Consider the following 14,238-nt stretch of genomic DNA (forward strand, 5'->3'; position numbering starts at 1 on the left):
CGCAGGACCCGGCATTAAAACCAGAACATGATGGACGTGACCCTCAGAGGCTGCTGGCTCTGAAGAGGCTGGAAAGATTGACTTTTGGTGCCAAGAATCACTGTATTAAGTGCTCAAGCCCTTGCACAGATCCAGCAACTCACCTTGAGTCACGAGCAAGGTCAGGAGGTAAAGCTTCCCCCATGCACAGCCCTGGTCTTTCTCGGTAGGGACAAGTAAAAACAGCAGACACACGTGCACACCCCAGGACGTGAGGACAAGTGGCCAACATCAACACAGAACTCCCAGTGAGGGTTTTTTTTAAATACATTTATTAACCAATGTTAACACATTAAATGACTCTATATATTGCTAGTCAGAGCAGCTTACAAAATGCCAGAATGCATCATAAACTGGACAGCCACAATGAATAATTACAATGTGCATAGTGGCTAAGCTCAACACTTTAATATAGCTTTATGATTTGCAGAAAAATTAATTTTAAATCATGATTCCTAAAACAATCAATTGTAATTTTACCTAAAACTTATACAAAACCAGGCCACAATCTTTTTTTTTTTTTGTTTTGTTTTGTTTTTTTTTTTCTTTAAAACACACAGTTTTCACGCTGTAGTAACTTGGAAATGTGCAACCGTGTCAACAGAGACAAAAAAGCCAAAGTAACACGAATCTTACTTTCATGCAGCTATCAGTTAAATATTACATATTCTGGAATGATTTTACACCAAAAATATTTCCACAATAACTTGCTTTCATAGGGGTGGATCGAAGTTTTGGAACTTGTAAAGTAATCGAACAAGATTGATTTTTAGTTGTGAAGTGTTTTACAGTCACAACACAGAGGCGACAAAAGTTAATTACACATTTATCAGGCAATAATGTAGCTATGGTAAGACGAGTTACCATCTACTTCCTATTTTTTTCCAATCAACTTACCGCTTAATTTCTGCAACAGATTGGGAGTTATTTGGCAGCATCTAGTCAATTAACTTAGATCACCACTGTAAGTAAAGCAGATCAGGATTTCAGTGGTAGTTCACAGAAGTCTTAGTTATATTTTTACCTTTACAATGACCCTGACAAATCCTAGAGAAGACTTTTTGAAAGGCTTTCCTCCTGATTCTTCAGCTTCCATCGTTCCATCATGTAATTGCTTTCAATAAATATCAAAGATCTAAATAAATATTTACAAATTATTCCTCTAACTTCTCAAAAAATAGCTGGATGATTAATGGGCATATGACTCAGTCTAAGACCAATCTTTGAGAGGAACTAAAATGCGGAGTCACTTGAAAAGAAAAGCTATTTAAGTAAGCTTTACATCTATTTAAAAAATTGTCTCTGAACATGGATGCAATTCATATATCTATATATAAAACAAACAAAAAGAAAATAATTTTTCAACTATCGATCCATTCCTATTGGTAATGCTTCTTAATCCAGACATTCCGCAAAATACAGACTTTTTACAAATCACGGCATCTTTAATACAAGAAAATTAACATGCATTATTCTTCATTCTGAGTACAGTGATGGAGCTCATTATTAGGCAATGACCCATTACTACAAACATAACGGCTTCTGTGAAACTTAAGTGCTTTTTCTCCTTTTATTATCAAGTTACAATGGACCAGGCGACACCAGATCATAGGCAGTCGAATGACGTTGGATTGGGGGGCTGAAGGGGGACGCAATAAACAAATTTGTATGCCTCATCGTTCCGTGGATGAATAAAGATAGTTGGGTTTTTTTGTTGGATTTGGGTTGTTTTTTGGCTTTTCTTATTCTTGTTACAAGCACTCATGTTAGGACAAAGATGAAATGTGCAAACTTCAAAATTTAAATATTCATTTTTCTCTAAGATCCAGCTCAGTAAAAGATTACCCCAGTTCCCTGTGATTTTAAACTACAAGATCAAAGCTAATATTTTGTTATAAAAGTTATATATTGAAAAGAAATAATGAAAATAAAACACAGTTGGGAAATATTTAAGAAAAAATACGCAGGACTAGCACCTGCTGTGTCAACCCTGTTCCCTAAATTCAATCATGTACCCACTGGTATAACCAATAGATAATGCCTTTAAACAGTAAAATTAAGCTGAACAAAACCAGCTCAACAAGGTTAAGAAATAAATGTTACATCAAGGTAGTATGCTTCGTTTTGCTGAAACAGTTCTATACTTCTTACATTCAGATCTAGTTTTCAAACGTTCCTTTTGCTAAACTCGTGTGATTTTCTTATTTTTAGATCTGCTGTTCTGTTTAAAGATTAAAATCTCTGTAAAACCTAAAAATGTTTTAAAATTTGCCGAAAATGCAACAAATCCTCTAGTTTAAAATTAGTTAAAGTAACCTGCTCCCAGAGATGTGAAATTCATTTCGCCGACAAAATTTTTGGAGGAGCATTCAACAGAAGATTGAAATTACTGTGCAAAATTTCTGTTACGAAAAGTGTTTAAAGGCTGGTGCAAAATGGGAAGCAAATTCTAAACAATTTTGGCTTCTTGGAAACAAAAACCGCTGTGTCTGAGAATAGCAATCATCGGGGTGGTTTGCTAGGGGAGGAATAGCTCTTTCATCTTTTTCTGCGGCAGGTACGTTTGTGTTCGGCATGCCAGTGCTCCTGCTGACACTTGATGGAGCAGTAGGAAGTGTTCCAGCAGCAGTGGTACATGGCCTCCTCTTCACAGTTGTAGCACTGGAGAGAACAAACGAGATGAGATTTAACACCCTGGTAGGATCCCTCCTTACCAATGAACGAATGTTCTCACCTGCTCATGGATGCACCAGCATGTGCAGAGCAATACTTCTCTTTTATTATGCTTGGGGCATCCAGAGGCAGGAGAGCATTTTTCAGATGTGCTGACTAAAGCGGCACTCTTTAGCAAATCTGCACAATGCTTTCATATCTTCCAGAGTCTGGAATATTGCTTTTGAAAAGAAATCACCTCTCACTTAAGAAAACTCATCTCTCAGGGCAGTGAACTGGCATTTTTCAGCCACACAGTGTGTCTTTTACTTTGCATTTGTGTAAGAGCACCCTGAGCTATGTCTTAAAAGCTACGATAAATCAGCAGGCACTTCTGGTGTGAACAGCTTCTGCACAAGCTTGAAAATCAGCATCTCTGAGGTTTCTGTACAAGTGTGATGTGTCCAGAGGTTTCTGGGTAGGATGGTTTTGGGCTAGGAAAATCTCCAAAGTCACAATACCAACATCACTGCAGAAAAGATTAACTTGTCACTAAGCGGTTTGTTATAGCCTATTTTAGGCAAGTCTGAAAGGAGGCCACTGTCACTGGGGTTTGCTGACCAACAGAAAGCGCTGCAACCTCGTGGGAAAAAAAAACCAACCCTGTGCTGCATCAGTGCTACTAAGAAGATCAAGAAGGTGCCTTTTCCTTCAAGTCTTCCAGAAAACAGAGAAGGCCTGTTGTACACAGGATGGCTACACCGGCTCTTGCTCCATGTCATGCCTGCCAGGAAGGCACAAAACTCCTGAAAGAAAGAGATGCTGCACTGCCGCATAAATACTTGTTTCTGGGGAGTGCTGCAGCGAAGAGTATTTCTACCCTGTCACACATGGAACATCCCCAATTTCCTGGTAGCTAAAGGAGCTACCTGGAAAATAACCCCGTGGCCTCTGAGGAACTGAAAAAAGGGGATCAACATGCTGGTCAACACTATGGGTAGTCAATCACAAGGTATGGCACCCAGACGGGCAACGTGCCATGTCTCCAGGTGGATTTATAAATCTTAAGGGAGTGTTGTAAATGCATTAACTATCATTCTGACAAAATCCTGTAAAGTAGGGTGGCATTGCTGCTAAAGGAACTACCCTCAAAAGCCAGATTCTAAGGATCTCAGATTTGTCTTTCTCAATTAAGTCTGCTCAAAATCAGAATCCAGTCTGAAATGCTTATTGCGTGACAGGGAACAGAGGGAGGGATATCACAATCTGTGCAGGCTGCTATCAAACCACAGAATAACACACAATTTACTTTTTATGTCCTAGCTACAGCATTGTTAATAAAACAGGCACTTACAAAGAAAACAAACCCAACTGCATTAAAAGAAAACAAAAGCACACAAGCCTACACACTACTAGAAGTCAGATCCAAGAAAGCTGACATTTACATTGGCTAAACTGATAACTATTTATTTACATCAGCAATAAAGGGACTGCCCTGGCTGCATGAGAAGGGAACCTCTCCATTTTCCTTTCATAACTCAGCTCCAAGGAAGTTTATTTGTAGAAATGACTGCAAACAAGTGTCCTCTCGAGAGCTGTTCTCCTGATTTTTCATGTTGCTGGCTGCTCACAAGCCTGTGGGAACCATTAGGATCATCCGCTGGAAAGGTGCAGGGAACAGCTGTCTCTCCATTACATACAGCATGGGCCTCAGCCCAGAGACCAGCTTCACATCTGCTTGCTTGGAGAGATCAAAAAAAGCCAAGACAGGAGAGGACAACTGACGTGTGGGTCCTGCACTTTCCTTTACATCTGTTGGCCATAAGTGTGGGATATAAATATCCACTTAAAAAAGGAAAATAGTGTCATCTAAGCTGGTACCAGCACATGTGGCAGAAAAGGCAAAATGCCAGCTGGCCTGAGGCCTTTTCTTTCCTTTGTATTTTCCTCTTTCTAAATGTTACCAATCAATTGGGGTTTTGTTTCAGACAGTACACATCACAGACAATGCTCATTCACTTAAAATCAACCTGCTGCAACTTAGAAAAAATATACATGTAAACATAATTGAAAGAGAAGTTAAAAATTTTCTATAAAAATGATTTATGTGCCAATTTAAATGAGGATTATATGCAAATAAAAGAACTGGGAGAAATTAAAAAGGAAACATTGTTAAGACCAGCACTCTAGCCTGTATTCTGGAGGCCATCAAACTGTCTTTACGTTTCTTCCCTTTGACTGCTATTTACTTGAGGTAAATCCAGATTTTCAGGAGGTATAAAAAATAGGGTGAAGCCAACTGGGACCAGTTAGAGCAACAGAAAATATTGTTCTATAACTACGTGTTAGCATCCTGAGAACTGGGAGTGCATCTTCTCATGTGCCCATGCACCACCGACAAAAAGATCCCTTGATCCTGACTGGATTTTTTTTAGGCACGAGAAAAAGACAACTATAGCGTGAATAACAGCAGCTGTATTCCCAAACCTAGACATTTGCATTATGCAAAGCCAGAGGTCTCCGCTTCTAATTAAAAAGCAAAGCCACCAAAACTCATTCAGAATGTGTGTTAATTGCACGAGATTTTGGTAAGGAGGTATCATAATAGCAGATACAAGAGCAGTACTACACACCAGGGACGGTCATTAATACCACTGAAGGCAAAAACCACTGGGGAGTTCTGTAATTGGACCAACTCCAGCTGCCTGAGGCTGTGTGTTGGCAGGCAGATCCATCAGCTTGAATGCAAAGGTGTTTATCCTTACTCTCCCTACTACCACATGCAAACTAGCTGCCTGTATGATGACTTCCTTTAAGATGGTGATGGACAGATAGTTTTGGGGCCACAGAAATGGGCAAGACTGTCAAATACTCTTTGTATCTTTAATTGTCTTGCTCAGAAAAAGGGTTTATGCATATGATTACAAGATACAGTGATGTGGTACCAGGGCACTCTGTGATTAAGCTATAGGATATGGTAAAGGTACATTAGAGTAAATGAAAGTAAGTTGCAGGGCTCTCATAAATTCTGCCTTCAAAAACACCAAGAAGTAGCTATTGCTAAGTGTCCAGGCTCACAATCAAGTTACTGTGATTGAGTTACTGCGTGTCAGCTGAATAGTCACAACAGTTCATATGTGCACGCTTAACTTTTGACACAAGAAAGTTACTTTGACATTGTTCTATAGTGGGCAAAGGCAATTCAATTTCCCTCTCCAGTGCCACAGGCAAAAGCATGCATGCAGACACCAGCAGCTGTGATGCATTAAACACAGTAACTTGATCAACTCAGAGACCCAAATAACTTCTCTGGTCTGAAGAGAGGTAGATGGGGAGGAATTTTCTAACTGACAAAGATCCAAGCACTGCAGTATTGTACACCAACAGCAAAACCTCTACTAGGCACAGAAATGAAGACCCTACATGAGCTCTGGCACTTGAAGTACTTCTCTTTACAAAAAAAAGTCATGACTGTGATAGTTTGCAACCAATTGTCTCGCCATAGTATTTTTTTCCCTCTTCTACAGCGCAGAGTTTTCTCTGCGGGGACCATCATTTAATCTGTAGGAATAAGGACTAATGAGGCTGACCATAAACAAAGAGCCCTTTACAGCAGAAAACAAACAGGAGTTGCAGGACAGAGCCAGAGCTGGCTGTCGCCGGGCTCAGTGGCAGTGGGACCGGTGTCCAGCGCTGCTCAGACCAGCGTGCCACCTTGTGGCAAGGCACCCGCATACTTCTCAGCCGCATCTGGCAAAATCAAAGCTCAAACGGAGGCGTACCCAGCCTCCTGTATGTTATAGATAGCTATTACAGTGCACTATGATTTCCTGAACGATGGCTTTCAATTCCTTGTTCTATGAAAATTAGCAAAGAAATAGCAAAGTTTGTATTGTGTGCCAGGCTCACTGCTCCTCAGCATAACAGTTTCGACCTGTACTCAAAGACTAGCAGCACAGTATTACACTGCTTCCAGTTGAATATATGCTGTATAACCTTGTGAGAGAAGACACTTCTAGGTTGAGAAGAACACGAGACACATAACAAAGAAAACCAGGTAAAAGTTTGCAGCATGAAATACAATAAGTAAGTCAGATGTCTGTTTTCACTTTTCTAAAGGGCATACAAATATGTTTTTTGTAGGCAACGCTGCAGATTTGGGCTTAAGGACTGAACAAGGGAGAGGAATATACTTCAAAAAGTCATGTCTTATATACAAAAGAACATAATAGAGCTGCAGAAAAATCTAAGAGAGGAAAAGGCCAAAAGGATATCACTACCAGCATTATTAGCTGGGGAATCCAAATTGATGCAGCCAGATACTGTGTCCTCTGGGGCCCTGAGATCAAAGGAGTGTCAAAATAATGTAAAACGTCTCATATGGAGTAAAACATGTCTCATATGGAGAAAAAAGTATTTTGATACTAACATCTGACTGGACTCAAGAAGATGGTGCTGTTAACACCACATAATTAAGATGGAAAGCGATCCGAACTTTGAGTCGAAACTTGGAGGTTAAGAAAATTTGAAAGCAGTAATATGAAGGAGAAAACCTTAATGCTGAAAGACCAGCAAAAGAGCGGTGTAGTTAAAAGTAAGGAAAAAAATCACCTTCAATTGGCCTGCAGTATGCATTATACTTTTCCACTTACTCTCTTGTAGTACATTTTTAATGCTTACCCACTGCTTCTTCTTGGTCTGGGAAATCAGTTGCTTGTGCTGGCCTGCTAGCTTCTTAATTTCTTCTAAAAATTCTTCTTTGCACTTCTCCTTTACCTGCTTACATTTTCTGTCCATCTCTCCTTGTGCGTTGGCCACAGCTTTATTTACAGCCTGCCTTTTCTCCTCTTCCATCTCTGTACGCAGCTGCCATACCAAAGCCAGGAAAATAAGTCAGTGGACAGCTATTGGAATAGAAGTAACTTCTTTCAACCTCTACTCTTTAAGCCTCTCTTACTGATGTAGCTGGAGGTCACATAATTAGAGATTTCTCCTATTCAGAAACGTTCAAAATTAAAATTTCACTTTATTTCTGTTCTGCTAGGCAACTACAGAAACAGCTTAACAGAGTGTATATTTTGTCAACATTCAGTCTACAAATTTATGAATTTATCTTAGACACAGACTTTGTCTTTTCCAAATCTACAACTACACATAAATCTACAGCAAGGGCACAATGGAAATACAAAATAGAACATCCCTGAGTTCAGTAAGAGGTACCCTTTAGGATTCATTGTTGATGGGATTCCTTTGCCCTTGCTCAGTTATCTAAAACTTTGGTGTCTTAATCCTGAAGGATCAATAGTTGAACTCCCTAGGTTCATTCCACAGTCCTTCACCCAGAAGGAAATTCATCTCGCATTAAGACATGCACTTAAGAGAGAGATGAGACAAATCCTCCTCTAAATTGTCCTGCTCTCTCCAGCTAAACCTGATCTGACCAGGTCAGGCTTCGATACTGAATTTTAAACAGGTTATCATTAAATACAAAAATTCAAACAAATGTCAGCAAATCTATTTGTTTAAGTCACAAGATTGATGAAAGAAGAATTATTTATGAGTAGCATTTAAACAATGCCATTGTGTATAAACACAGCTGACAATGGAGACGGAGGCTTTCGAAATGGATACTCATGAATGAACAATTAGCCTCATTTTTGGATCTGATTTCACTGGACTCAAATCAAAAAAAGCAGTCTTCTGCTTAAACTAAGATCTGTTGGTATAGAAATGGTCTAAAAAGCAATAATGAAGATTGGTTTTATGTGGTGTCTTTGGGAAAGGTTTTTTATACATTTTCTTAAGGGTAGATGTTACAAAAATAGAGAAGAATGTGAAAAAAATTGACACTCCTCCTCTCCTCAAAACAGAGTGTAGGTGGTGTTTGACAAGTGTTACCTTTTCTACCGCCTCTCGCACAACTCTCTCAGTTTCTCTTTTGTGATCAGCTTTCATCCTGTCCTTGAAATCGTTGAAGATTTTGGTGTATTTATCATGGCACATGTTCTGACACACTCCATCATTACTGGTCTGGGTGCTCCGATGCAGCATTTTTGGAGAAGAGGCACTTAACTTCTTGGTCTGAGTTGAGACTGAAACTTTTTCAATGGGCTGAGGCATTGTGGGAATTTCCTGGCTTGAACTTACTGCTTCAGTTTCAGGTTCTGGCTCCTACAAAGAAAGAATAAACTTGTAAATCCAGGTATCAAAAGTAGAACAAGTTACTTTCGGTTCTCCCAGAAGAAAAAAAATGTTGCAGGACTAATGCCAGTGCAGTTAATCGGAAAGGTGTCTGCTGAAGACCTTTAGTGATAATGGGATATGGGATCCCTGTGAAAAAACAGCATGACAGTGGGTAAGCATTTTGGTCAGGCTTTCTCCAGAAGGAAGCACATGTATGGCACATCAGTATGCCACACTCACCAGCCTCACTTCCCCAAAAGCATGACAAACACCAGAGGCTACGTTGAATCACAGCAGATCCCTTGGGATGACTAAAGTTTTGCTATAGATTTCCCCTCGTACCATTCTGCCTGAAGAGACTGTAGCTGTGTGGTCAAGGTGCCTGAATTGTTTTGGTAACTCTGGGCTTACTCTGGCCCAACAGAGGCTTCATTGGAGTCCGTAATATTCCATTGATTTCATAGAACTGCTGCAAAGATTGATTAGTACTTCAAAGGTGCTTTGAAGATGAAAGGGTAATGAGCATCCAAGTCTTGCTTCCAATAATACAAAACTAGACTTGTATGACCACAGCAGCTTTCTGCAATTACACAATTATCAAGAAAGAAGTCATAGTTACAGTAGTGTACTGTACCGAATTTAGCTGCCTATGTTATTACACAGTAAGACCAATTGCTCCTGATCTTTAGAACAGATAGAAGTAATATCCCTGCAGTCTTACTGACATTTGAAATGTCTGAAGACACAGATGAACATTATTTGGATTTTTTTAACTTAGATTTTTTTAAGCTCATTCAACAGTGTTCAAAATAAGCCCACAGTCCTTGTACACCAGACTTGCTCAGAACTGGATTCTGTGCCTGGCTGTGTGATGGGGCACTGCTCACACCAATCAAAAGGCTGACTGTGCCTTTTGCAACCAATTAGTTTCTAATAGGTCACTGTGATTGACTTCTGGATCATGGATCAAATATGAGCAGAGCTAAGAACGCGAATGTTAAGACATAAATTTATGAAGCAACTTACAGTATCTGCTTGACAGAAAGTACAATAAAAATGACAAGACATCCTAAACTGTAATCTCCCTATCTTGCACTCAAATGTAGTTTGTGCCCCAGAGAGCACAACCTGTGTGTCACTGCCTCCGTCAATGAAGGTGCCTCCTGCAGTATAAAATGCGGAGGCAGGTACTCTGGTATTAGGAGTGGCAATGTCTGTATTTCAGGAACCAGGGCCATCCCACGTAACTCTGGTGCTAAAATACCTGAACCATCCTTTGTAACGGAGTCCTAAGTTCTTTTCTGAGGCCTGCATGTAGGTGCAACTTTCTCGTAAGTGTTCAAAATGCAGCAGAAACAAGAACAGGAAAAAGTACTCAAAACTCAGGAAATAAGAGATTTATGGCAGTCTCAGTAACTGCCCCCTTGTGTACAAGCACAATAATACAGTCCCTTGGTTATACGATCATTCAGTGTGCAAGCTGGATAAACAAGGAAGGAAATCCCACGGACAAAGGTGGATATGACATTTTATAAACGTAATATACTTGATCGTGCAAAATACTTTTGATTTTCTGCTGTTTACAGACTTAATAACCAGTCTCAATTTGCCATTAAAAAAAAAAATGCTGTAAGCTGACTGTTAATTTATTCATGATACAGAATATTACCATGATGACACCAGTGGTTTGCATGTGGGAGGTGCAATTATGTTTGTTAGCAAGGAGGACCAAGCTATGGGGCTGGAACTTTCAAGATTAACACTGTAAAATCAGTAAAAGGTGACAGAACTTGAAGGAGTGCCTGTGAAAATTTCAGACTTTTTGTACTGTGCTATCTCTACAAACATGGTAATTGAGGTTACTTACTTCTTTCTTGAGTTCCATGCTCTGGTTACGTCGTCCTTTCTTTGCTCTTGGTTCCTGAGTAACCTTCAGCTATGAACATTAAGAAAAGCACATTGAATCAGTCAGAAAAACAGTTCATATAAGTTCATTGTAACATAACTGATGTACATTTTTACCTTTTTTTTTTGTGATTATTTGCAATTATTTTATTTAGCAAATAGAAAGTTGAATACTGTTCTTAATGAGAAGTACACACAATAAACTTTCCACATTATCACTGATGACTACGACTGCATAAAGGAACAAAGTTAATGAACAAGTTCTAACATTAAATATCTATTTGATAAAATGCACTTCATGATTCTTTTCTTAATTTCACGTACCAGTTCGAACACGTGTTTCTGGAACATTCTCATATCAGCGAGCATAATTAGGCAGCAGATCTTGTTGGAAGCCAGAAACCAGCAGTAATTATAAAGAGAATGTAAGTATGTAAGGATGGTGTGATTATCCAGTCTTGCTATAATTGATTATAACTGTATGTTTGGAGGGGCATGAAACTTCATGCTTAAGAATAAAAGCCAATCTCCAGCAAAAGAAACAAAGGTGAGATCTAAGTGGGTGGTATATTATCTTACAATGGGTTACAGAAAAGTTCTTATTCCTGTCTTTGAAGTATCCAGTACTAGCTAGTGTTAGAACAGGATACTACTGATTACTACAGAGCACTGATTTTGATGGCTACTCTTATGTTTCTGTATCTGAGAAACCAGTGAAATGGATATAAGCATTAACCAAGTGCAGGACGAACAGCTGGGGTGGAGCAGAAAATATGCAAATGGACACTTTAAACCCTATGACTGAAACTTCTGAAAAACTGGGAAAATGCCACTGTTATCTTTCATAAATATTATTTGCAACCATTTTCCTGTTTCATCATACACGGCTGCATGACAGCATACATGACACTAAATAAAGGGATTACAATGGGTAAATAAGCAAATCAGGCTAAAAAAATCTAAACCCACTCTGATAAGAAGCATTCCCTTAACACAACATCCAGTTTTATCAGCTTTAAGTTTTTAGCTACAAATAGATGATAGACCTGTTTGACAAAAGGGCAAAGGAAGAGGGTCAAAACACGCTGACTTTTTATATACAGGCTTAGAAAGAGTATAGTTGTTTTAAATGAGGAAAGAAGATGTTGTCAGGGAAAAGACTGCCAAGAATACAGAGAAGCATCCTGCAAGCTATGAAAATCTTACTGCCAAGTCAGTAATAGCGAATATATAACACCCTCTTGGACACTGAATGACTAGCAAGGTTCAGCTGTGGTACGGGAATTTTCCTATGGCAGTGCAAAGTTTTGTATCTTGGCCCTTTGTGCTTTTCACCATTGTTAAAGCAATATATTTTTTTCTTGTTTTGCAGAATTATTTGTAATTACTTCAATCAGTTGCTGGTCACATGGTTCTCAAGCATTAATGTTTGTACCTAACTTTAGCTAGACTTGCTGAAAATGTCATGGTTGGTGTTACTCAGGGATCTGTAACAGTCCAAAGTGAACATAGTCCAGCTGTGAAAAGGCTGAACAGCTACAGCACTGTCCGTTGATGGAAATCCAAGAAGGCAGTGTTGCAGTCTATCTGATATCCATGACATTTAACTTGAACATTCCTATTTAACTTTAGAAATCTTGGTTTGTCTTATCAAGGTGCTGTAGGTAATAAATATTTTGAAACTTCCTAGAGGTCATCCAAGAAACCGAGGAAAGAGGAAAACTCTGTATTCTTGCTATTACCAAACTACAAGGAAAATTATCCTTTGAACCCTCTTCCTGTCACCACTGTACGACAGAGCACAAGGCTAATTTAATAGAAGATTAATCAAAACCATGTCATCTTTGTACCCTTTAATAAATTGCCCTGATTGCTAATATTGTGACAGCACTCACCTGCTCATTGCTGGTGGAAGAGATACTTGACTCTGCCTCCTCTTCCCCTTTATCCTCATTCTTTGATTTCCAGAATCTCCCCTCACGAAGGAAACGCTGGTGCAGTTCCAGCTCATCACAGGCCTTCTTCCACCCCATACTGCGTTTCACGTGCAGCCGATGGATGTTAACTGTGATGTCCTGAATGTTTTCAGAGGGAATCCAGGCCCTTTTGAATACACAGTACAGACAGGTTTGGAAACATTACATACAGGTGACATGAGAAAATTACTTCAGAAGCAGTTTTTCACAGTGGCCAATCACTGACAATTCCTTTTTACCCAGATTTTTTGTATATTCCACAAGAATGACAAAAAAAACCCAACAAAAAAAAAAAAAAACAACAAACCACTGCACTGCGTTACTATAAGCATTTGTTTGCTGTGGGTGCTATGGATGAAAGTCTCTTTCATTTTTGGTGAGCCATAAACTGCCCCCAGCACCAACAGCTGTCACATCTCTACTTCCTCTCTTGCTAAATGCTCTGAGTCAGACAGAAACATTGTCTCTAAATTGGAGAGACATCAATTTGATGGGTGGACCACTCAGTGGATAAAGAACTGGCTGGATGGCCGCACAAAAAGAGTTGTGGTCAATGGCTCCATGTCCGGCTGGGGACCGGTAACGAGTGGTGTCCCTCAGGGATCGGTGTTGTGACTGGTCTTGTTCAACATCTTTGTCGGTGACATGGACAGTGGGATTGAGTGCGCCCTCAGCAAGTTCGCTGATGACATCAAGCTGTGTGGTTCAGTTGATACGCCAGAGGGAAGGGATGCCATCCAGAGGGACCTCGACACGCTTGTGAAGTGGGCTGATGCCAACCTTATGAAGTTTAACCATGCCAAGTGCAAGGTCCTACACCTCGGTTGGAGCAATCCCAGGCACGGCTACAGCTTGGGCAGAGAAGAGATTCAGAGCAGCCCTGCAGAGAAGGACTTGGGGGTGTTGGTCGATGAGAAAATGAACATGAGCCGGCTTCAGTGTGCGCTCGCAGCCCAGAAAGCCAACTGTATCCTGGGCTGCATCAAGAGGAGCGTGACCAGCAGGTCGAAGGAGGTGATCCTGCCCCTCTACTCTGCTCTCATGAGACCTCACTTGGAGTATTGTGTGCAGTTCTGGTGTCCTCAACATAAAAAGGACATGGAACTGTTGGAACAAGTCCAGAGGAGGGCCACGAGGATGATCAGGGGACTGGAGCACCTCCCGTATGAAGACAGGCTGAGAAAGTTGGGGCTGTTCAGCCTGGAGCAGAGAAGGCTGCGTGGAGACCTCATAGCAGCCTTCCAGTATCTGAAGGGGGCCTACAAGGATGCTGGGGATGGACTATTCATCAGGGACTGTAGTGACAGGACAAGGGGTAACGGGTTAAAACTTAAACAGGGGAAGTTTAGACTGGATACAAGGAAGAAATTCTTTACTGTGAGGGTGGTGAGGCACTGGAATGGGTTGCCCAGGGAGGTTGTGAATGCTCCAACCTTGGCGGTGTTCAAGGCCAGATTGGACAGAGCCTTGGGTGACATGGTTT

The 14,238-nt window shown here is 40.3% G+C and overlaps 1 protein-coding gene across 6 annotated transcripts in view; it reads right to left on the reverse strand.

The window, feature by feature from the left end:
• Positions 1–277: 277 nt before the first annotated feature.
• ZMYND11 (zinc finger MYND-type containing 11) overlaps positions 278–14,238 on the reverse strand; it is a 113,123-nt gene continuing 99,162 nt past the window's right edge. For 5 of the 6 annotated variants that reach the window (XM_080611741.1, XM_080611742.1, XM_080611740.1 and 2 more), the window contains 5 exons: positions 12,675–12,882; positions 10,742–10,810; positions 8,590–8,862; positions 7,372–7,557; positions 278–2,700 (listed from right to left, as the gene is read on the reverse strand). In XM_080611741.1, the coding sequence (XP_080467867.1) occupies positions 2,578–2,700; positions 7,372–7,557; positions 8,590–8,862; positions 10,742–10,810; positions 12,675–12,882 (859 nt within the window). In that variant the 3' untranslated portion in view covers positions 278–2,577. Of the gene's footprint in view, positions 2,701–7,371; positions 7,558–8,589; positions 8,863–10,741; positions 10,811–12,674; positions 12,883–14,238 lie in introns of those variants that run through there. The other variant, XM_080611743.1, reaches the window with a different exon arrangement.

Source organism: Psittacula echo (assembly GCF_963264785.1).
Source record: "Psittacula echo genome assembly, chromosome: 2".
Lineage (NCBI taxonomy): Eukaryota > Metazoa > Chordata > Aves > Psittaciformes > Psittacidae > Psittacula > Psittacula echo.